The sequence below is a fragment of the Papaver somniferum genome, chromosome 2 (genome assembly GCF_003573695.1).
Source record: "Papaver somniferum cultivar HN1 chromosome 2, ASM357369v1, whole genome shotgun sequence".
NCBI classification, from domain to species: domain Eukaryota; kingdom Viridiplantae; phylum Streptophyta; class Magnoliopsida; order Ranunculales; family Papaveraceae; genus Papaver; species Papaver somniferum.
In genome coordinates, this window is record NC_039359.1 from 97,877,970 (window position 1) to 97,902,713 (window position 24,744).

Consider the following 24,744-nt stretch of genomic DNA (forward strand, 5'->3'; position numbering starts at 1 on the left):
TATATCGGGGCATGCTATTTCTGCGGTTGTCACTCGTAAATGCACTAAACATCTCGACAAATGTGTGACTCATGGGTACGGTTTTGGCGTTTTGGCTTTCTCTACATTAGGTGAACTCGGAGCCGACACTGTCTCTTTTTTTAAACGATTAAGAAATCTCTTAGTTAGTCATGATGCCAACCATAAGATTAGTGGGTCTCTCTTTCATAGGTTCGGCATTTTTATCTAAAAAGGCGTGGGTCCCACCCATTCCTATGTAAATATTTACTCTTTATTTTTATAAATTTATTATTATTTTTAAAGATTTAAAAATAAATAAATTAATTAAAATTAAATAACACAAAATGAGGGAAACTTTGTCATTATGAAAAATATGGCAGTGACTAAATACAAACCCCAATTGGATTAAACACAACCCACGCTAAATACAACCTGAAAAGAAATCAGTTTTGACTAAATACAACCTAATACAAAGTTGACCAGTTTTTCCACCCACCATTTTACCGAAATCTAAAACCAGAACTTTCTTTTGATGTTCTTTTACAGAGTTTTTCTATAGACTGATTGGAACCGATTATAGAACATCATATAGAGATAAAGTTGATGTCCCAATAATATTACATCATTGTTTTTCATGATTGAAGCAAGACATATAGTTTAGTAAATTCATCTCAAAACTCCGGTTCCATGGATTGCTATTCTTGTATAATATTTGGGTACTCTCAAAAGGTAATATTGATTCTCGCTTAATATTTGATGAAGCACCTATTTTTGATGAATCGAAAACTTTTATACGATGTAATTGACGAATTTATACCCTGATAAATGAAAGACCATTTTATTAGTCTATTACTTGGTGTCTCCACATCAAGAAGTATATTTGAGATTTAATCTTTATAATTTTTTCGTTGTTAGGGTGGGAGTGGAGGTGGTGGCGCTTGGGTGTTGATTGGATTTCAGAGGTGGTGGCGCTTGGGTGTTGATTGGATCTCGGTGGTGGTGGCGCTTGGTGCGGTCTCTGTAATTAAGATGAAAAGAAAGATGATCAATAGTTTGACTTACTTTTGCTTGGGTGTTGATTGGATCTCGGTGGTGGTGGCGCTTGGTGCGGTCTCTGTAATTAAGATGAAAAGAAAGATGATCAATAGTTTGACTTACTTTTGCTGAATAATGATCCTATTCCTTCTTATACAGCATAAGCTTATATCTTGCAGATGGTTTCACGATGAATTGAAAGGGCTATTCCGAGCTGTCACCGATTGATCCATGTTCAGTATCAAAAATATCTTACATCTAATCTGTGTTTCGTGTTTTTCCTTATGTGTACACTGATTTATATTTTAATGGATCTCATAAATATACCTTGAGTTTTTTTTTTTTTTTTATCTCTTTTGACTCGCTAACTTGTTTATGTCTTTAAAATATATATACACTCTATAGGTATAATTGCTGTAAATGAAAAAAAAAAAGTTTCATCCAAAACCACATGAAAAAATGCACGGCTTGGTTTTGGGTTCAAACTTATTTTTTTATACATATTAGATAAGGAAACATCGACAATCGAATGTTTTAAAGAATGAGTAATCTAGTTTTTTATTGGATAGAAGCTCAATGGAGTTTGAGTTTTCAAAACTAAAGTAGGTAGCCTATTTGGCCATGTTGTTTCAAGTGCCATGTCTGTTTCAATTGCCCAACATTTTTTTTTTGGTCATGTCATTTTACCGAGGTATTTACGGGCATGAGAATTGATGAGAAATGCGATTAGTAATAACAAATTATTTAACAACTAGTGATAAATTCACCCCCACCATGGGATTGAACAATTTTGATGATAGATGCGATTTTTTTAATATTTTTAGTAAGGTAGATGTGACTTGATTTTCGACAAATAATTTAAATTTCTTGAAATCATCGACTATAATGCCAAAATATTTGAAAGAAGGCACGATTTGGGGTATACAAAAACTTCAATCATATGCAATTTAATTACCATAACCAGAATTGGTGCCAAGGGGTGTCCTAGGGGTATATATCTTACTAAATTACACTTGATTGTTTTACTTTATTTTTATGATTTTTTTAAAAAAGATTTATTTACAACTCATTAGGTTAAGCTATCACATAAAAAAAAAAAACACTAGATGAACCTCAAATTCATCTGAAAAAAAAAACTACATAGTCGAACCCCTATATTAAATCTTTGTATATGAATAACTTATTGGGTTTGGCTTGGAAAAAAGAACTGCTTAACTTCATGGTGGCTAAGAAAATAAACATAAAAACTTATTGTACCTCTATGTTGATCTCCTTATATGAAAAACCTATAACAAAAAAGGAAAAGGAAAAAACAAATAACTAAACCTCTATTTTAATGGTCGTATATGAACACCCCATTGGGTTACAAAAAAAAAATTGAACACAATTTAAAAAAGAAAAATGATAGAAAAGTTAAAAGTATATACTCCCTCCGTCACCTAGTTGTAGTTTGCAAAAATTTTAAGGCAGGTGGGAGAGAGAGTGACTTCCTCTTCTTTCTTTTTTTCTCCATATTCGTTGTCAATGCACAAACCCAGCGTTTCCGTTTGGTCGAATTTCTTGACATTCATTCGTTGGAAATTCAAAATTCCTAAAAATAAGTTTGATTTCTACAAAAACAATGTTCCGAAATAAAAATGAGATCACTCTATACTGTAAACTTCAGGTGATTCAATCTGAGATCTATCTTCAATCATAAACTTCAAGTTTGATCTATACAAAAACAAGGATCCAAAATCAAATTCAGATCTCTCTTTATTGGAAACCTACCTAGTCGAACCCCTATATTAAATCTCTGTATATGAATAACTTGTTAGGTTTGGCTTGGGGAAAAAAACTGTCATACCTCGTGGTAGCTAAGAAAATAAACATTAAAACTTGTTATACCTCTATGTTAATCTCCTTATGAAAAAACTATACCAAAAAATAAATAAATGAAAACTAACTAATTAAACCTTTATGTTAATCTCCGTATATGAACACTCCATTGAGTTCGGCTAGAACACAAAAAAAAAACAATTTAAAAAAGAAAAAAGATAGAAAACTTAAATGTATATATATTTAAAAAAAATAAAATTAACTAAATCAAATTAAATAACACAACATAAGGAAAACTTTGTCATTATGAAAAATATATGGATAAAGGGTTTTTACTTTTGCTGGCTAATGATCTTATTCCGTCTTATTTAGTATAAGCTTGAATTTTTTTTTGTACACCCTAAATTTGGGATCATTTGAAAATCCGAAGTGACTGGAGCAAGAGCCCATAAATCAGAGAAATTTAAAAGATCGGTTTACTTGATCTTGAATCAGGTGCTATAAAAGGAAGTTCGCAATGCATTTGCAGCTAGAACAAACATCTAAAGAGTTTAATTTATAACTCAAATTACACTTATGTGCGACCTAAGAATTCAAATTAGAGCAAGTTAGTGTTTGGGTCGCAAGTTTTGGTACTCTTTACTTTTTGGGTCCCAAGTTTGTCCATTGATGGTGTTGGGTCGCTTGACAGTGACCTAATCGTTCATTTGTACTATTTTGACCAACAATTTATAAAATTGCCATCCTGTATATTTAATCACAATAATTCATGTTGGTAAGTTTTCTTTGAACTCCATAAAATTTGCATCATATCGAAAGAGTAACACCAAGTCAGTCTTTTCATAATCCTCGAAATTATTAACCATTAGCCATCATACCTGAAACCCGAAATTTAACCTCAAATGAAGAAGAACTTCTTTCACCTAACCGATAATTTGGGGGAACGAAATTTTTAGTGATGGATCTTTTGCTAATTCTCGTGGCATGGATGAAACACAGTGGTATTGGTGGTGGCATTAATAAACATAAGAGATGAAATGGATTAAGAATCTGGGATTTAATGATCGAAGAAGAACTTAAGGTCAATAGACTGCCAAGAAGAATCAAGCAAGTTAGAGGATTGGAAGATTTTTGATAGTTTAAAATAGTGAGATCTCATGTTTTCTTGTTATTAAAAGTATTGTATTGGTAATTTTCTCATTAAAAATTGAGACTTGTACTTTTGGTTTTTTCAAATTTCGGATTGAAATTATGAAACTGAGATAATATGGTAGGAGTTAGACTTAGTTGACATTGGTACTTAACTGATCAATATCGTGTCGATATTGAAAATAATTTTTTGTTCTTAACATATTAACATACGATTAGACAATAAAATATATTTAAGTTTCCTATTTCAATTTTGGGTAGACATGATGTTGTATTATTATCGTTGATGCTTTCTTTTAGGGGTGGACCGGGTGGAAATTGTCCTTGCTGATTTAATGCAAAAATCTAACTTCTAGACGGAGTTATGTTGGTTACGATTAGATAAAAAGAATGTCATTTTTGTAGATTGTTGGTCAAACTATTTAACAGTTGACAGTTAAGCGACCCAAAACCATCAACGAACAAAGTTGGAACCAAAACATCAAAGATATCACAACTTACGACCCAAACTGTAATTTGCGCTTGAAATAGTTCGGTTATTTGGATGACACAAACGCATATGCCAAGTTTTAGATGATGCACGAAAGTTGATAAATGCAGATGGAGAGTATGGATGAACAAGAAGAGAAAGAAACATCACTTTTTAATGGAAATAAACCATCTTTGTTCAGTCCATGAGCACCACCTTTCTTGATGGACGTTTTTTTACACAAAAGGCAAAACGACCAAAGAAAGAAAAAAATAGTCATGATTGTTTTATCAACTGAGCAATGAAAAAGGATTTTTTATTAGCTACAGAAAGAACATGTAAATAAAACATTACGAAAAGACATCACCAATATGAGATGAGTAGGTACATTAGCTTTGCCAACAAGGATTTGATTTGAATGATTATATGCAATATGATTTTAATAGAGCTCACATAATTTTTCATATGGTGTGTAACACCAGTATTAGGACATCAGGCGGTATCAAGTTGATTACCACCTATGTTCATGGAAACAAAGTTGTGAAGGGAGCTCATATACAATATAAAAATGATTAAACCTTTCATTACAACGTGCATATGCATGTCAACATTGATAGCACATTTGGCATTATGGTGGATTGGTTTGTTGATGAGAAGGATCCATAAGCATCAAACGAGAATAATTTTCATGACCACGTCCACCACCATCACCACTACGCTGGTATTAGTGCTGCACATGGTTCGGTACGATTAATGATTAATGAAAAAAATGATTTCATGACCACGTCCATCACCATCACCACCACGCTGGTATTAATGTTGCACATGGTTCGGTACGGTTAATGAAATCGAAGTACTTGGTTTTCCAAGTTCCAAAACCAAGTAATACAATGAATAACTTCAGTTCACTTTAGAACCGTACCAAGTCGGTTAAGCTAATCACCAATTGATCGTGGTTAACTGAATTTATAACTGAAATTTTGTTGGAAATTTGTATAAAAATTAATTTAGTTACCACCAAATTGTAAAGGGTTTACAACCAAAATTTTGTTGGAAATTTGAACAAAAATTAAGTTAGTTATAACCAAATTATGAAGGGTTGTGTCTATTCATATAAACCCTTTCAAGGGATGTGTCTCTCCACAAAAGGATGCATCTCTTCACGAAAAGATTTCTCCAAGAGTCTCCTTGCACAACTATATAAACCCCACTCACTCTCTATTGCAATAATGAGTTTTAGATTCAAAAACTATTATTAGAAAAATTGTAATTTGTTACATCTATTCACTTGTGATGTTTGGTGATCCTCAAAGTATTGCGAAAAACACTAAAGGTATTGTTGAATGCTGGAGACATATGCCATACACTATAACAACATTAAGTACAAGGCACTTCATGAAGTATGGCTCAATTTGGAACAAACATGCTATCATTATACTCCCTCTGTTTTTGGAAAAGAGATACTATCACTTTCTCATTTTAGAAAATAGTCAAAACTAACTAGGGTTATTTGGTTTTTGGTACTTACATTTTGGCCGAAGTTAGTGTTTCGTCTAACTTTTGTCCAACTTAGTGTTTGGTACTTGAAAATGACGTTGATCCCCATTGACTGTTTCAAAAATTGACTTCTGTTAAAGAAATTATTAAAACTTTAAATAAAATATAATTACTAAACTAATTTACTATTATACCCTTCATTTTACTAATATTTACGTATATAATAATTATTTATTAACCCTAAAATTCTTTTAGAAGAAAGATAAATCCCTTTCCTTCACCGCTACCACCATATCACCTTTCTATTTATCACTACTACTGCAACAACACCGTCACAGTCACCTTCTCACTTTCCCTGTCTCTTTTTTATTGTCAACCCATCTTCTCTTCCGTCTCCAAACCCCAACATTCTTATACCAGATGAAATTTGTCTTATTAGTTTCACAGGTTAAAAAATCAAATCCGACGGTTAGTCAAGCATTTTATTCATTGATTCTAAAGGGCAACATAACAAGACCGCATTTATTAACTCAGGTTTGGATTGAGCTTTTCAGATTTGTGAAGTTGGTCCGAAATGCGTAGGGGATCGATTCAAAAGCTGAAAAAGCGGGGGTACAACAACCACACCCAATATTTGGATTAGCAATCTTTATGGACTAACTTCAATATACTTTCAAGAGACTCAATCTTAATAAAGTATATAAAAGAGTTATATCTCACTTTCTCGATATTCTTACTCAAGCAAATAGAAATCTGCGAGTCTAATTGAAACAAGAGAAATCACTTGAACGGTACCAAAGACCAATGTTCAAGTATCAATCAATGTAAATCAACAACCAAAGGTTGGATATTCTAGTTGATTGATTCAAACGCACAACATGTGATATCTCAATTATATAACAAAATATAATGCGGAAAAGAAATAACACAGACACCAAAAGTTTTGTTAACGAGGAAACCGCAAATGCAGAAAAACCCCGGGACCTAGTCCAGATTGAACACACACTGTATTAAGCCGCTGCAGACACTAGCCTACTACAAACTAACTTTGGTCTGGACTGTAGTTGAACCCCAATCAATCTCACACTGATCCAATGTACAGTTGCGCTCCTACGTCTCTGATCCCAGCAGGATACTACGCACTTGATTCCTTTAGCTGATCTCACCCACATATAAGAGTTGCTACGACCCAAAGTCAAAGACTTTAATAAAAAAAATCTGTATCACACAGAAAAGTCTACGGTAATAGATAAATTTGTCCCCCACAGAAATACCTACGAGTTTTGTTCTGTCTTTTGATAAATCAAGGTGAACAGGAACCAATTGATAAACCAGACTTATATTCCCGAAGAACAGCTCAGTATTATCAATCACCTCACAATAATCTTAATCGACATGGAGAAAGAAGATATTATGGAATCACAAACGATGAGACGAAGATGTTTGTGATTACTTTTATATCTTGCCTATCGAAGATATCAATCTCAAGCCAGTCGTTACGATTGTATCAATACGATAGAAACAACAAGATCAGATCACACAACTACGAGAAAGTAGTATCGGTCTGGCTTCACAATCCCAATGAAGTCTTCAAGTCGTTAATCTACAGGGTATCGGTAGAAACCTAAGGTTAAAGGATAATCGACTCTAGGTTATACAACTAGTATCACACAGGAGGCGTGGGGATTAGGTTTCCCAGTTGTTAGAGTTCTCCCTTATATAGTCTTTCAAATCAGGGTTTGCAATCAATGTTAGATTAGTAACAAAGCATTAAATATTCACCGTTAGATGAAAACCTGATTGGATTCAAGCTAATATCTTTCAACCGTTAGATCGAAAACTTAGCCTGTTACACACAAATGAAATGCACGATTTTGGGTTTGTGTAACCGTACCCAAACATGTACATTCATTGGTTCAACAGTAGTTAACCAAATGGTTAGCCATATGAGCACTTTCATATCAACCATATTCTTCTTTACCATAACTAGTTGTTCAATTGCTTAGATCTTATAGAAGTATACAAGAATAATTGAAACAAAAACTATTTTATTTACTCGAATCGATTCATAAACTTTATAGCCACGGTTTGCAAACTTGCATTGCTTAGTTTATATAAGTATAAGTTCACGAATAATCGTTTTTAGAAAATAACCAACCTAAGTACGCGGACTAGATACGCGGACTTAAGTACCCGAAATAAGTTTGTAAATGTTTTACAAACTGCAGCAGATTTTCTCGGGACGAGAACCTCCGACAGTTCGCGGACTGGGTTCGCGGACTCTGTTCCGGTTTTCCTGATCAACAAAGTACGCATACTTTGGTTCAAGGAATAAGGACTTATACATATATATGTTACCACACAATGCTTATATCCAACAATGGTTATATAATCTAAACTCTCATTTCAATCATTGAAACATTCTTGAAGGACGTTTCACAAACTATTTTTCGTCAAAGCCATTTTCAAGTAATTGAAACATAATATGACTTTCGTCACTAGGTAAAGATGAACTTGTCCAAAGCGAAAGCTTACCAACACATATTTCGAGAAATAGATAAGCGAGATAAACTCGATATTCAATAAAATATCTCCCTACGGGATCCATCCGTGGACGTAGGCATCACTTTTCGAACCACATTAAACTCGTGTCTCTTTTGTTCATCTTTAATTCGTTTACTAACCCTAATTTACATCATCATCATCAATCAATCATGTTTAGTGCCTAGAGGTAGTTTCAGGTATAAACAAGTCCCTACTATAGCTTTTGACACAATCCAAGCTAATGATATATGTAATCTAAATATGAACTGTATATCAACTACAAATGATGATATATGTAATCTAACTCAGGAAGAATAACTCAACCTGAGTTAGATAAGTCTGAATTGAATAATTAACATAATCTGTTTTAAGTAAGATTTTTGTTAGAGGGAGAGCAAAAATGGATCCGAGGAGAGCAAAAACCGTAATCAACTCGATAACTTGGGCCGATTCCAAATATTTTTCTGAGTCGGGCTATTATAACCTCACTACTGCGATCATGTTTCCACCGCCAAACACCGATGGGGGAGAAATTATCATATGATTCCTATAGCAATGTCTTCATAACCTTAAGAATTTGGGCTAAAATAACATAACCATCAAATCTAAAAATGTTTGGTTGGATCAGGTGCAAATTTAAGACAACACTAATTTGATTAACATGTGATCGGAAGTTTACGATGGATCCTATTACAATTGCTAGTGCAAGTTTAATTATCGTTCATATTCCCACAAAAAGATTTGAAATCAGGTTCCAAATCTATACTTATTTCTTTCCAAGTTGTATATCAACTTTTCAGGAGATCGTGATCTTCTTATTAACGATACTGAGTCTTTCCATTTAAGCTCATTAAAAAATTCTTCAATCGATTTTCGTATCGATCGAAAGATTCTTCAAAATCCTATTGAAGGTTGATTAAAAATGATAGAGAATGATTTGCAAAGCTTTCGAAGATTTAGGACGCAATGAAACCATGACATCAAACGAAAATGACAATTCTGATGACAAATTGATATCATGAATCTTAGATTATCTGGTCAATCAAAAATCCTAACCGGAGTAAAAGAGATTTTTTATTGAAAAATATATACATTCATGAAATTTCGCAATTAATAATGAAGAGAGCTTGTGCAATTGTATGAGTCGTTCGACTATAAAACTGATGGCGGAGGCGGGTAGTAGTGGCGACACTAGCAGTCTTGAGATAAGGGTGCTCTAAGATTAGATCAAATGATTTTCAAGTGTGTAAAGATTTCGTGTGTGTTAGTAAGGTTAACTTAGTCTGATTCATAAAAATATTTGAAATCGGTTATAGTTATCGAGTTGAATACAATTTTTTCTCTCCTCGGATCCGGTTTTGTTCTCCCTCTAATAGAAATCTTTAAGTAATCTATCTTATTTCCAAAAAAAAGAAAAAAAATTGCTTCAAAAAGATTAGCAATACCTTGTCCTAATTCGTGGGCATCGGAGAAATTAGCGACCTACCGACCGACTCATCATAATCAACGAAATAGTTGCGGTATTTTAAGCGTTTCGCACATATTGCAAAATGCGAATGTATCATGTTTATTTTCCCTCAACATTTCTCTCTCTCTCTCTCAAAGGGAAGAAGAATGAGCAAACAAACACTCCTTCGTGTATAAAAAACTGAAAAGTGGATTCAAAACATCTATTTGAAGAGAGGTAATTTTCAAATTTATTGACAAATCGATGATATCTTTAGAACCCTAATTGAAAATTTGGATTAACAGTAATAAAAATGTTATTTTTAGGGGGTTTTTTGTAGGGAAACAGAGAAGATCAATCAGAATGTCTTTCGATTTACAGCTAAAGCCATCATGTGGAGGTTGCGGATCCACTTCTGATCTCTACGGAAGCAACTGCAAGCATATGACACTCTGCTTGAACTGTGGAAAACGAATGACTGAGAATCGCGCTAAGTGTTATGATTGCGGTACTCAAATCACTCGCTTGATTAGGGTTAGTTCCATTTTTTTAATGCATTTCTGTTCAATTTTAAACAATTATTGTATACTTAATTCTGAGAACAACTACCTTTTCAATATCCCAATATCGATTTTGTATTATAATGTGACTTTGGATTTTGGTTTTTGCAGGAGTATAACGTTCGAGCATGTTCTACTAGTGATAAGAATTACTTTATTGGCAGATTTGTTTCAGGAGTCCCAGGGTTTTCTAAGAAGAAAAATGCTGAAAATAAATGGGCGCTACGAAAAGAGGGACTTGTGGGGCGTCAAGTTACGGATACCTTACGGGTACTTGTTTTATTAGTTTTCAGTCTAGTGTTCGTCTTGATTAGTGTTTTTTGGTTTCTGATTAAAATTATGACATTAAAGTTTTAGATATAATCTGTTTGAACTTGGGTCCTTGTTCTGTTTCGAAATGATTGGGTGTACTACCATTTGAAATTAGAATGAGCTGAATTATGTTAGAGTTTGATGTCTTCTTGATGATGAAAAATGATTTAGGTTGCCAGTTACTATGATAATTCTTGGTTGCTTACTGTTGTTTCAACTTTCTAGCTTGCAAATATTAATGCGTCTTTATGTTCTTCAGTAAAAAATACAATCTTTTCTCGTTCTCTTTTGTTCCTTTTCTGTCTTTTTATAGTTCTAGATGGTTTTAAAAAGTGGTTAATGTTTCTTTCTTCTGATTAACTGATTTGGCGTATTGTTGAAATTAATCAGGAAAAGTTCAAGAATAAACCTTGGCTTTTGGAGGATGAGACAGGCCAATTTCAGTATCATGGACACCTTGAAGGTGCGCAATGTGCAAGTTATTACCTGTTAATGATGCAAGGGAAGGAGTTTGTTGCTATTCCTGCTGGTTCCTGGTAAAGCATCAATTTAAGATATGCTAAATGAATCCTATGATGTATCACTCTTTGTACTTGCTGCTGGTTTCTTGTTTCCTTCTACAAAGTTTGCACTTCTTTTTTAAGATAGTTGACCTTCTTGTGTTTCATGTTGTTTGTTTGTACTTTCTTGATTTTTGACCTTCTGTCATTTGTTTCATATGTAGGTACAACTTTAACAAAGTTGCACAGTATAAGCAACTAACCCTGGAAGAAGCTGAAGAGAAGATGAAGAACAGGAGAAAGACTGCTGATGGGTATGAAAGATGGATGATGAAAGTAGCAAATAGTGGAGCAGCTACTTTTGGTGAAGTGGAGAGGGATGAGAAGGAGGCTGGTGGATCTAGGGGAGGACGTAAAAAAGCAAATGATGATGAAGATGAAGGCAATGTCTCAGATAAGGGGGACGAGGATGAAGAAGAGGAAGCACAAAGGAAAAATAGACTCGGACTCAACAAGAAAGATGGCGATGATGATGAAGAAGGTCCAAGGGGAGGTGATCTTGACATGGATGACGACGATATTGAGAAGGGTAAGTACCTTTGTGATGTTTCATTTGTTCTTACTTATCCTAGTACCAGACAGGTTTATTTTGTTGTGCCCAAACTGTTGTCTTCTATGCTTCCCACAGTATATATAAGTATTTATATTAATTTATGTTCTAGTTCTTGTTTTATGTGAATTATACTTTTCATTGATTTCAACAGTTCATTGTGATGGAAAACTTCTGGGTCAGCATATATGCATCTAGAAAATGTTTAGACAGTCTGTTTCCTTTGTCTGTGTCCGTTTTGTTTTAGCTGTTCTGTTCACATGACACTTTTATGCTTTATAATTTGTGGCTCACCTGAGGCTTTTCGTGATTCACCAATTCAAAATCCTAAACTGGAGGTCATTCCATTGTTGAGTCTAAGATTTACGCCTTCTATGGTCGACCTGTGTTTTTTTTTCAGGATCCATAAAACAAATCTCTCTGATCTATAACCTAATTGTAAGAATCGGCGGCTGTTAAAGGATTTAAGATGTTTATCAAGTCACTTTAGGCATGCACGTGCAGTATGAAAGTTCAATTTTCAGTTTGCATTTTTCTGAAATTGATTTGCTGCTAATACTTCATAGGCGACGACTGGGAACATGAAGAAATATTCACTGATGATGATGAAGCTGTTGGTAATGATCCCGAGGAACGAGAAGATTTAGCTCCAGAAGTTCCTGCTCCCCCAGAAATCAAGCAGGTTTGACCCATTTTATATCTTAAGTAATCACTTTGGCATATTATGCATTACTCTTCTATACTCTTTCAGAGCGTCATCTTCCTACTGGAAAGAGTTTCTTAAAAAAAAAGTATAGTAGCCCTCTGAAATTCCATAGACAGTTAAATATATTGACCTGCAAAATAATTTTCTGCTGGGTAAATCTAATGTTTATAATGTCAATTACTTTCGACTTTAAGTCTTATCTATTGTGTTGGTGTTTTAAGTAATAATTGCTAGATTAGACATTAACTGGAGTTATTACATGTAAATGTTAAAAACTTTGGTCGACTCTGATCCTCATAGGAGGTTCAGGTAAAAAACCATTACACGATTGGTGTTATGGATGATTTTGGGAGTACCATACTGTAAGCATGAGCTGGGTGGTGAATAGGTAGTCACTATGTTCTCGAATTAGGGGAATGTGTCGTGCACTCTAATCTGCTTCAGAAAAATTCATGAGATGACTTGGTTAATTTCTCCTTGGGGACTTGGTAGTTATTTAGTTTAGGATTCTGGGATCTTAACTTGGCAGTGGCAGTTGAGTAGCAGCTTCAAGGATTTTAATGATGAGATTTTTGTTTTTTTATGTTAGTAATATTCAAGGGAATCTGGTACAGTTCTATTTTGTGACCTTAGGTTTGGAGTTCTTGTACTGCTCGTAAGGTGAGCAGCTTTAAACCCCGAAGAGTTTTTGCAAGCAAGGGATGTGAAGTATCGTGTCATAAATATTCCGAAGTAGTAGATGCAAGAAAAACTATTTAAACTTGTGGCATTCAATATTATAATAGTGATCTTTTATCACATTATCGCATCTTCAGTGTGTTCCTTGCTAGGATACCTCTGTAATTTAAACCTATGTCTGTAGGATGACGATTTTGGCTATTCTATTTGTCATAAAGTCCCCTATGTTTGCAATGCAACAGTGAACCATTGATATATTGATGTTGGTGGACTCAACTGATGTTATTTTGGAATAGCTCAACTCTCTGACTTACTCAACCTACTGAGATTACTGAAATCTCTGTGTTGAACTATTTTTAGTGGATATGAATTCCAAGGATTCATGCGTTTTTACATATTTCCAGGACGAAGATGATGATGATGAGGCTAATGAAGAGGAGGGTGGTGGACTGAGCAAATCTGGGAAGGAGTTAAAAAAACTGCTAGGACGTTCAGCTGGAATGAATGATTCAGATGCCGAAGAGGAAGACGATGATGACGATGTAAGCTCATGTTATTTCACCTGAGAGTTTCTGAATTCACTTAATCTGCATGCATTCTTTTCTGTCATTTTCTTACCATGATTCGTTTGCAGGAAGCGGATGATGATGTGAGCATGTCACCTGTGTTGGCTCCAAAAAAGAAGGATACACCTAAAGAAGAACCTGTTGACACTCCTGCAAAAGCAGCGCCATCGGGATCTACTCGTGCAACCCCATCTACTACATCCAAATCTACGAAGTCAAAGAGAAAAGCATCTGGGGATGATGGTAAAGTTGCCAATAGTGCTCCTTTGAAAAAGGTGAAGGCGGAAAATGTAAGTTCTTGTTTTTGCTTAAAACAGGGAAGTGTTGTTGTATCATATTGCCATCAACTTCCAGTATCTTTTTGATTGAACAATCTCCATGATGTTTTAATTGTTCAGGAATCAAAATCTTCTGCAAAAGAGGGGTCTGCATCGGTTTCCAAAGTTAACAACGCCATACCATCAAGGAATTCAGCTTCGTCTTCCGCCAAAGCTCCCGCAGACCAATCTACTGGCCCTGTTACCGAGGAAGAAATCAGGGCTGTCTTGGTACAAGGTGCTCGAGTAACGACCCAAGACCTCGTGGCAAAATTTAAGGCAAGGCTGAAGTCAAAAGAGGTATGCTGTTATACACTTTTTTAATGTCCATCTCGCCCGCTTTTGCTTCAGTTCGAAGTAACATTTAACTTGTCTAACTAGGACAGGCACTTTTCTGGATTTTGCCATGTCGACAGAGACTTACCATTAACACCACCATACCTCTGGTCACTTCATTAGTTATTTGCACATAAGTCTCTTGTTTGTGGATAATACCATGTATTTCCTTGTATAGCTATATACCAACTCCCGATGCATTTGAAGTCTGAATGCATGGTTTGGTTAACACTCGAAACAGAGGTTCAGCACCATTATAAAGTCATTTAGCCAGTGGGGTTCTTCGAACAACCCCATGCCACAATCCTTTGATATGTAATAACTTTCAGTGGCTTGAATGGGTTGTATGTGCACCAACCTTTCAAGTTGGTGAGCAAAAATCACGCTTAGAATTTGGTGTCATTGTGCCCATCTTGACAGATTACACTAGCATAAATTAGACATTGCCCGTTCTTTCTTAGATCTGACTATCACCATTTCGCAAAATATATAGGGAGGAGAGAAGAGTGAATAAGTTTATTATAGCCAATTTTGGACAGTCTCTTCTTCCCAAAGTTTTTGTGAATTATTATGTATGGCGAAAGTTTTATTATTTTTGTCCCAACAAGTACTTTATGTTCTTTTTCTTAACTTGGTTGGAGTGTATTGCTGCAGGACAAAGATGCTTTCGCTGCAATTTTGAGGCGCATTTCAAAGATACAGAAGTTCAATGGGGCCAACTACGTGGTATTAAGGGATAAGTAATTTATGTTTACCTGTAAACCTTTATTCCTTAACTTCTTTCTTGGGTTTGCAATATTAAAATTTTGTTGCATCTCCTGCTGATATGGAGATCTGAGTTTTTGTAAGTGAAAACAGGAATGTGCGCTTGTCTGAAGTTATATATAGCTTTGGTTTCAGGATAAGACTTGTTTCATATTGAATTTGGTAACCCTAGCTGGAATTTGGTAATCCCCCATAAAGGAAAAAATATCCATTTTAAGGGAATGTTTGTTAGAAAAAGCACGCATGATCAGAAGTCGGAACCGATAAAAAGGTACAATTATTAGTGCATGACATTTGGGGGTTGCAGTTGGTTAGTCGGGAGAAATGCTAGGTCCAGTGGGTGACTATTGCTGGTTCTTCATTCCACCAGGACTTTTGTTTAACTCTATCTAGCTTACTTTACTAGCTATAGTTGTAGTTCGAACTGCAAAACAACTTGCATGCAGCCTAGCAAACTGGGCGTGCCCAATACGCTACTGAAAAATATCCCTATCTGCCTGAGATTCCGCAAAACCACTAGATTTCACGTCAAAAAGTTCTAGGTTCTAGCCTCCAGGTTTTAAACAGTATTTCAGCAAATCACTGGAAGAATACCATATTACCTTAAATAAACAAGATAAACGATACAAATGCAAATGCTGTCGACTAGCCACTAGCAGGAGCAAAACCCGACAACACCATGAGTCGAACCAAAAATGTAGGATTACTGGTTTTCAACAATACTGTACTTGAAAGTACAAATGTACCACCTTGAATAATCACTCAAATCAATTGTTGCTCTGGTGTAAATTCTTGTTCTGGGGAGTAAAAGATTTTAATATCAGCTTCTTCAGGCTCCCTGAAAGTCACGCGTTTCCTTGCTTTCCCATTTTGGCTTCTTCTTGGTGAAGCAGAACAAGAAGATGCAGAAGACAACAAATATGTTATACGTTCGTCTTCATCTTCTTTTACCGTGGCCATCCCCAGCCTAGGAAAAGTCTTTAATGGTTTAGAACTGTAGTTGGGGTAGGGAGTAATATGCAATCTAGTAGTTGTAGTAGCAGATGGATAAACCCTCGAAGAAGTTTTGATGGTGTGAATGTCTCCATCAAGCAATTCCTGATTGAGCATTGGAGATTGCAAAAGACATTCCTCAAGCGTCAACCTTCTGACCTTGCATATCATTTTCTCTTGAGAGTGCAACTGAAACCGCCCGTTGGTTTTCTTGTTTTCTTATTATCTATTTTCAAGCACCGTGGCTTTATAAGTTCGATAATCGATGTTTTAGGAGACTTTGGTTGTTCAGTTGTTTCACCAACTGATTTATTAGTCTCCAGGAAGGTGTTTGGACTTGCTCCGAGACTACCTAATTGCTGTCCCATTTTTGATTATGGAATGCAGAATGAAGTTATGGTGTCAATGAAGTTCCCCCGTAGAGGAATTTAAAGGTTAGAGACAGGCGGAGATAAACTATCAAAGAGGAAGAATAAACCTGTTTTTAAAACAAGAGTACAACTTAGGTGTCAACAATTATGTTCAGGCACAATTTGTCCTAAATTAACAAGGACAAAAAGTTTCAGCTCTGACTGTTCTTCAGCTCTTTCTCAGCTTTGTCAACTAATTTTTGTTTCTTGGAAACTGGTAGTTGACAAATTGAATTCTAGTGTTTACGGAAGATACTATTCAAGTTGGGCAAAACCCTTGTTTTGTTTTGTACTGGCAATGCATAAATCTCCTAGATGAACATTTTAAACAGCAAGAAAACTGTTGAACAAGCATCTTTCTTGTCTTATCGGTGATGACGGTTTGGGTTTTCTCCCATTAACTCACGTCACTTTTGGTAATCTACATCTTTCAACAGACCCATATGTTGGTCTTAGTGTGTTGCCGGGAAAATATCTAACTCAAACCTTAGATCGGAGATATCATAAACTAAATTTCTTATAAAAGACCGAGTTCAAGAGCTTTGGCCTTTCGTACATACATCAATTAACTACTCCATGAATCATGTAACACCAAAATCTCTGGAGATGGTAAAAAAATTGAAAATGCCCAGGTTGTACACAAACATGTACCCATCTAATAATAGCATCAACGTCCAGTTGAATTTTCCCCTGGTGATGCTGTTTAGCAATAATAAAAAGAAGTAAAAGCAATAATCAAAGATAATAGTGGTAACTGTTTCTTGCTCTTATGATATAGCAACCTAATGCCCAAGTATTCAAATGAAAGTGAGACATCCCATATATACTTCAACCAAATATCAAACAACCTTTACAATAAATAAAGTTAAAACCCCAGCAACAGCAGGAAACACCCCAGCTTTTAAATATTTAATGCAGGACTTACTGGATTCCTGCTGATGGATTTGTTAACAGCTCAAGGGATTTTCTGAGGAAATCTACTGCAATAGCTACGTCATCAAAGGCTAGAGCTCCAACAGCAAATCTTGCAGCCTTGTGAGCCTCAGCTATCTTTTCAGGGGCTGGTAGGTAATTGCTGTCATACTGAAAAGCCTGCATAGCAGGCTCTGAGTTTCTTCTGCCAGAAGGGTATTCTGCTGTTGAGGGGTGTTGCGGTACAGAGGGAGGTGCTGACTGGTGAGATACAGTGGGAGGTGGTGGCTGATGAGATACAGAGGGAGGTGGTGATTGGTGAGAGAAGGATGAGCTATCAGGACCTTGATAGTAAGATGGTTGGTGTGTCGGGACTGATGGGAGGCTGTGGTCGGAAAAACTAGGGTAAGTTTGAAAATTAGGATAAGAGAAAGACGAAGAGGGAGTATCATGAGAAGGGTAAGTTGGTTGCCCTGGTTGCTGGGGTTCATGTGGGTAGGGTTGATGCTGATAAGGAGGAGGAGGATCAAAGTTTTCAGGTCTGTGAGTTGTTGGATGAGGTAAGTAAGCAGAATTATCAGGTCTGTGTGGTGGTGAGGTAGGTTGGAAAGCAGAATTATCCGGTCTCTGAGCTGGTGAAGTAGGTTGGAAAGCAGAATGATCGGGTCTATGGGGTGGTGAAGGAGTAGGGTAAAATTCATCAGAAGGGTAATCAGAAGTTGGATATGAAGGATGTACTGTAGCTGAGTTCACTGGCGGTTGGTAGTTTACCCTATCATGGGACTGAGTTGATGAATTGTCTGGTACTCCATGATGATTAGCTGGTGAGCTTTCACTTGGTCCAACATCCTGCAAAGTGAAGTCTAGTTAGAGAATCCTTCCAAGATGAGTACTACCTTCAAGCGGCTTAACCAAGAACCAGAGAAACCAAAGCAAAACCTGCTCGTACAAAAGAATGTAATAATAATGTATCTGTATTCGAACTAGAAGTGAAAGGAGTAGGATATCTATTGTTTAAAGTACCTCGCTAACGTACAAAGGAATGTTTCAGACTTATGTATTAGTGAAGATTAAAGATGCAGTCCAAGAACTCAAGCTATATATAATCACAACTCAAGTGTAAACATGTATCAAATCATGATTGACCAAAAAGCTTAAGCCCTACTCTATATAAGAGATACCTGGCAGCAATGATACATTATTATTTTTTCCAGTATGAGATCTTCAAATTGTTTTCAAATCTCAACCCTTCATGTGTTGATTGATTTTCATGCATCACCAGTTTTATGCAGATACGAAAAAATTACAATTAAGTAACCAGTTCCAGTTTTTACTTATTGTTTCTGCTAAAAGTCTCATGTACGTTATTTCTTTCTTCACCCGTTTACATCACTTCATTCATGCATGAATATCGAAAGTTTGAAATCTTACATATGAGCTGTTTATTTCATCTGAAGCATCCAGTTCATCTTTATCACCACCAGGGGGGCCTGGTTCAGGTTTACGCCCTTCTTTCAAAGCTTTTCTTATATCTGCTGCTTTCCATGCAGCATACTTTTGCCTTTGCTCAAGCTTTCAAAGACAAGGATGTTAGTCAATATATCGTTCACAAACACAGCTAGTGGAGTTTCCAAATGCAAACTAATTTGCTAACAGACAGCTAGATCACTAACAATTTGTCAAAAAAATAAGAAGCATGAAGTAAAAACAGATATCATGATTAGGAACTCACTTCAGGCTGGATTTCCCCAAACTGGTTTAGAATCTCAAAGAAGATACTTGCTGCGTAAAAGGTTTTTGCAGTATTCCTGTGCCAAATTCAAACATACTGAATCACTTACATATGAAAAGACGGACAGTTTCCACAACACAGGAGATCACATAAACAACTAAGTAGTGTGCTATGTAATGTCCATGCATGCATGAAGGAGAAACCTAGGATCTAATGAATCCCACCTTAGACGTTCCCATACAGTATGAATAGATCAGATAACCACAAACTGTCATAAGAAGTTATCTCTGCTATACAGTCATTCTAATAAAGAAGACACGGATCTAACTGTTATGTGGAACTTAGATTTAACATTACCAATTAACCAAATAAAAGAGTAAAATTCGACATACAGATCTGCACGTCCAGCCCTATCTATCTTATCAGCTTTCCCGAAAACGTTGGAGGCAAATCCCTCCACATACATGCTGTCGTCAGGTCCCAATTGTATAGACTTCTTGTCCTGTCACAAGAAATAAGAAAAAACTGAGACCAGATGTCTTACAGCATATCTAGATGAACTAAATTTGGAGGACGGATAACGAAAATGCCGAAATTATACAATTGAAGTGACGAACATCAACACAATCCATTAAAAATTACAAATCAGATATGCACAAACACACTGCAGAATCACAAGCCTTCAAACTAATAACGCCTATGACTGAAATGTTCCTCAAATAGTATGTGTATGTTATGTTAAAGATCATGGAGAATCTGATTGATAAACGGATTAGTGCACTTGCATAGTTGTAATTCAAAAATAAACCAACATATTCCCATTTTCGGTGTTGAATATAATCTACTAAAAATTATCCCGAAGAAAAGTCTCCTTATATCAATGAATCTCAACAGAAAAACAAATCAGACCTTTTCAAGCTGATTCATGAGCGAGATGAGGAGGGAATTTGTAGTTTTGGTCCGTTGATTCGACGGAATTTTGAGTCCTCGTTCCATCGCATATAGTCGACCTAAAAACAAACCACAAACAAAATTAGTCATAGAAGTAAAATACAAATCGTAAGCAATGAAATCAGGGACGAACAAAACTGAAATATGAAAACTAGGGTTATGGTTTCCATTGATTTGGTTAGGGCTTACAATAATAAGCAACTAAAGGCTCATGTTTCTGCAATTCGTCAGCTCTTTGAAGGTAAGGTAGTAGAAGTTTTGCTGGTTCACTTTCGCTCCCCATAGTTGCACTCGAAAGGAAGAGAGATAGAGAGGGTTTTTGATGATCTTTGACAAGGAAGAGAGATAGAGAGGAGTATTTTATTGGAGAGGGAAGAACTTGTGGAATGGTGATGTCTCTTTTACGAATAAATAAATAAAATTGAACTAGTTCTTGACACGTCGGATGCACGAAAAAAAGTTAAACTCGAGCTAGCTCTCAGTAAAAGTTGTTCCAGACAATGTAGTCAATATCGGATTTCGGTGAATATCGATCGAGTATCGAGACACGATATTTCGGCGAAATATCGGTCAATATCAGCGAAATATCGGCCGATATCGGCATCTCGGTGAAACACCGAAACCGATATTGTCGACGGTATTTCGCCATCTCGTCCGAGATTAACTACAGTGATTCCAGACATGAATATGTTTTTAATATGCACCTACCAGGAAAAATCCATAGCGGTAAAAACTTGACGAAGAAAACAGATAACAATACAAACTACAAGCATTTGGTTTCAGCTTTATATGGTGACTGAATGCCTTTTCTCTTGCATGGTTAATGATTGAATCTATTATCAATCGTTAAAAACTTGATACCACCGTGTGTTTTTTTTTCATGGTTAATGGTTTCATCTTAGTACGATGATCGAGCTTTGTTAATTCGTATTATACCAAAGATAAGCCAAATTTGTAAAAAGACCTTCTGTGTTGAATGCCTTTATATTGACTTGACAGTCAATATAAAAGAAGCATCCAACAAAGTATTTGTCTCACAAAATGTAACTGGGCTATATCACTAATCCACATTCGATCTAAGTTCTTTTTTGCTCCCTCTGCCGAAAAAATCGGCAACTTTATAGCCTGGCCTATTGATGAAAGTAACACCCAAAAAGCTGTTGCATCTTCTCAACACCATCATATATTATTTAATTATTGACTAATATTACCACATGATTGAGCTTCGTTTACCACTAGTGTAGTATGTTTTTCTCTCACAATTCCCTTCTAACCAAAAGGAGTGGATTCTTATCTCATCTGCCTAAACTGATGCCCGTAGCAAAGCTAGAGATTCTGCTTATTCAGGACTGGGTACTTTGAGCTCCCCCGTACAAGCTTTTATCCCCTTTTGAACAATATCTCTCGATATTAGACAATATCATGCATATTGGTTATTTCAGATCCTAAAAAGGAATTATTGTTTAACTTAGTTTCACGCTGAAAGAAGGAAATCCAAGGTCAGGTTTCAAAGTAATATTAATATTATGTTCTAGAAAAGAATCGTCTTCGTTGATAAAAGAATTCATGAGCTCCAAGTGTCTTTGAATAAAGATGTCTGTACACAGTATAAGATTTGTGATGTTATTTCGTCATTTTTTAAGGTTCCATTACCATTTGTATGAATTTTAAAATAATCTAAAAGGCATGGGTCAGAATTCAAGAAGATTCAAACCAGCTAGAGGAGGAAGCCTAAAGGATTGATTGTTTCAGCTGAACACAAAATTAGAAACCAGTGAATTTCCTTATTTATATTAACAGACAAAGTATTATTCAAACATTTTCAAGTAAAAAACTTAATCCTTTATGAAATATTAAGTTCCGTAAAGGTTTTCAAAAGTTTTCCCTAATGCCTATAGTAAAAGTTGCATCATTATTAGTACATACTTTTGATAGCAAAAAACGCCACTCAGAATTAAAAAGCCACCTAATCTTAGTTTTGCTAAATCCCCTTCATGATTAAGCACGTAAGTTTTAAACTTTGGAACATTATTTAAAAACCCCTCAAAATCCGCTCCTTAAAATATACCCTTATTCGATTTTTGAAAATACCCCTATCTTCTGAAAAGTGGAAACAACTGGCACAAGTTACATTCAGAAGTGGATGCAACTAGCACAAGTTGCTTCCAGAAATTGGAAGCAACTTTCTTAAGTTGACTTCAAAAAAATTATTTTTTACCCCTCGGGGGTATTTGTGCAAGTTCAACAAAAATGGAGGGTATTTATAACACTCCCACTTAAATTTTTGTAGCTATAAAGGGGGTAAAAGAAAAAAAAGTTTATTGAAATATTTTCGTAGTGTACATGGAAATTTTTCCGAAAAGAAAGAAGGTTCATGGTGTTAAATTTAGTAGAAATAGTATTTGTCTCACATCTTAATTTTCTTTGTAGACGATTGTCTATTATTTATAAAATTTGATTTCCTTTCGTGTAAAAATATGTTAAACATTACAGAAGTATTTAGTCTAGTTTCTGGGTAGTTAATAATTTTTTCAAAACCATGATATTTTTTTTGTTTGAAACTGCATCCTAGCAACTAGAGAATGATGACCAAGTTGCTAAAAAGAATAAAAATCAATTCACAAGGCAGATACTCAAAGGCCAATCTGTTTTGTAGATACATCTAAATTAAAACCTTTTGGAAATATTGTTCAAAAATTGGAAAATAGCTATAAAGAATAGAGTTGGAAACTAGCTTAGGCAAGTAAAATGGTGTTAAATAAGTTTATTCTTTCCAGTCTTCCTGCCTACCCATAGAATTTATTCTATCCAAAGGGAATTCTGGTAGGGAAAATATTCAATTTCCAAAATATTTTATGTCAAAAATCATCTCGGCATTCTGACGATCAACTAGCCACGGAGTCTCAAGTTTAGGGAATCTACCATTAATAATTAAACAATAATCTCCAAAATTGCTTGGATATTATTAGTAAATCCCGATGCTTTATGGGCCCAACCTTTTGAATTTAAATATCTTAAATCTTGTTCTGCTTTACATGCTAAAATAATACATTCTGCATCTTGGAATTGGAAATGCATTCTTCTGGTCTTTCTCGTATTTTTAAATATAGTGTATGAGAAGTTGGAGACGAAGACACAGTTGACATTTGGGATGAAAAATGGGTACCAGGAATTTTTGAACCTCTTTTAGGTATGGGTTTCTATAGGAACCAATTAAATCAGAAAATAATTAAAAGATGTAAATAGGGTGGTGGTGGTGGTGAACTAACAACAGTTTTACTCCCGTATTTTTTGTTTTCTATTTCCAGAGTCTTCTCTTTCCATCTCCATAACAAGGTGAGAAAGAAAGATCACATCTTATACTTCTTATTCATCTTGATCAGCCCAATCTTCAGAAAAAAAAAAAGTAGTCTACTTATTAGTAGTAGATCTCTTTTGAAATTATAATTCTGATATATGGTTGTTAATGTTTTTAAACGCCGCATCTTAAACCTCTAGCTTCATGCCCTTTCATAATTCTTAGTCTTTTAGACATGGGTTTCAAAAGGAACCAAAAAATATAACAATTGTGGCTGGACTGGTTGACTCAGCTATACATAACTATGCATAAGTGGGACTAACAAATCAATTTTGTTATTTTTTTCTTTTTTTATTGCTAGATATGTCTTAAGTATCAGAAATTTAAGTTATTAGAGGGTTTTGACTCAAGGATACATTAATATGATAATTTGACCGCAAGTGATGAATTCCCGCTCAAATCCTTATACATAAAAATTAGTGATTCTAATTCTGATACTAGCCACAAAAGCAAGGAAAGGCTAGTTAAGCTTCTTTTTGGAAAAGATTGTGAAACTTAGACATGTCACAAATAGTTGCACTTTTCATTTAGAAATGTCTAAGTAATATTGCTTTATCAACTAGGAACGTTGTAGCTATATTATATGATGTTTTAGAGGACACCTGCATTTTTCGCTCTTCTCCAAGTGAAACAGTCTCATATCTTTTCTTGGAATGGCATTATATGTTAAAACCATTTGGCTCCTACCATCAAACCCAATTTTGTGAACTATAATTCTTTTTTAGATTATTACAATATTTGGTGTAATATGGATAAACAAGGCTCTATATTGGTTGTGGCAGCAACAAAATGCTGGTATATATCTGGAAACAAAGATGTACCATAACTTTTAAAGAAAACATTGACAACTATCAAAACATCATGTTCGACTCGCCATAAAACAAAAACTATACAAACCTCATGTTTGATTGTATTTTTGAGGAAAAAAAACTCTCTGAAATAAGGGGGGACCGAATACACCACAATCTTTTCAATATCAACCTATATAGACACACCTTGTATAATCTTATAGAGACAATAACTGCCGCAAAAGATTATTTCAACAAGGTGTAACTTGGTAAATAGTCAGAGTTTGAAAG

The 24,744-nt window shown here is 35.2% G+C and overlaps 2 protein-coding genes across 4 annotated transcripts; one reads left to right on the top strand and one right to left on the bottom strand.

The window, feature by feature from the left end:
* Positions 1-10,054: 10,054 nt before the first annotated feature.
* On the top strand, positions 10,055-15,449 carry LOC113348514 (transcription initiation factor IIF subunit alpha-like). Of its 3 annotated transcripts, none has more exons than XM_026592315.1 (10): positions 10,055-10,196; positions 10,286-10,493; positions 10,631-10,789; positions 11,222-11,367; positions 11,556-11,920; positions 12,508-12,623; positions 13,730-13,867; positions 13,960-14,181; positions 14,290-14,508; positions 15,199-15,288. In XM_026592315.1, the coding sequence occupies exons 2-10, from the start codon at positions 10,323-10,325 to the stop codon at positions 15,286-15,288; spliced, it is 1,626 nt and encodes a 541-aa protein (XP_026448100.1). In that variant the 5' UTR covers positions 10,055-10,196; positions 10,286-10,322. The 3 variants fall into 3 exon arrangements, with proteins under 3 accessions (XP_026448100.1, XP_026448101.1, XP_026448099.1); XM_026592316.1 differs by having other exon boundaries at positions 10,064-10,196; positions 10,300-10,493; XM_026592314.1 differs by lacking the exon at positions 10,055-10,196 and having other exon boundaries at positions 10,323-10,493; positions 15,199-15,449.
* Positions 15,450-17,454: 2,005 nt separating this feature from the next.
* On the bottom strand, positions 17,455-20,680 carry LOC113348515 (protein HOMOLOG OF MAMMALIAN LYST-INTERACTING PROTEIN 5-like). The gene is made up of 6 exons (XM_026592317.1): positions 20,497-20,680; positions 20,266-20,366; positions 19,749-19,858; positions 19,357-19,432; positions 19,056-19,196; positions 17,455-18,473 (listed from the first exon to the last, which is right to left on the bottom strand). The coding sequence occupies exons 1-6, from the start codon at positions 20,588-20,590 to the stop codon at positions 17,634-17,636; spliced, it is 1,362 nt and encodes a 453-aa protein (XP_026448102.1). The 5' UTR covers positions 20,591-20,680; the 3' UTR covers positions 17,455-17,633.
* Between the last annotated feature and the right edge of the window lie 4,064 nt (positions 20,681-24,744).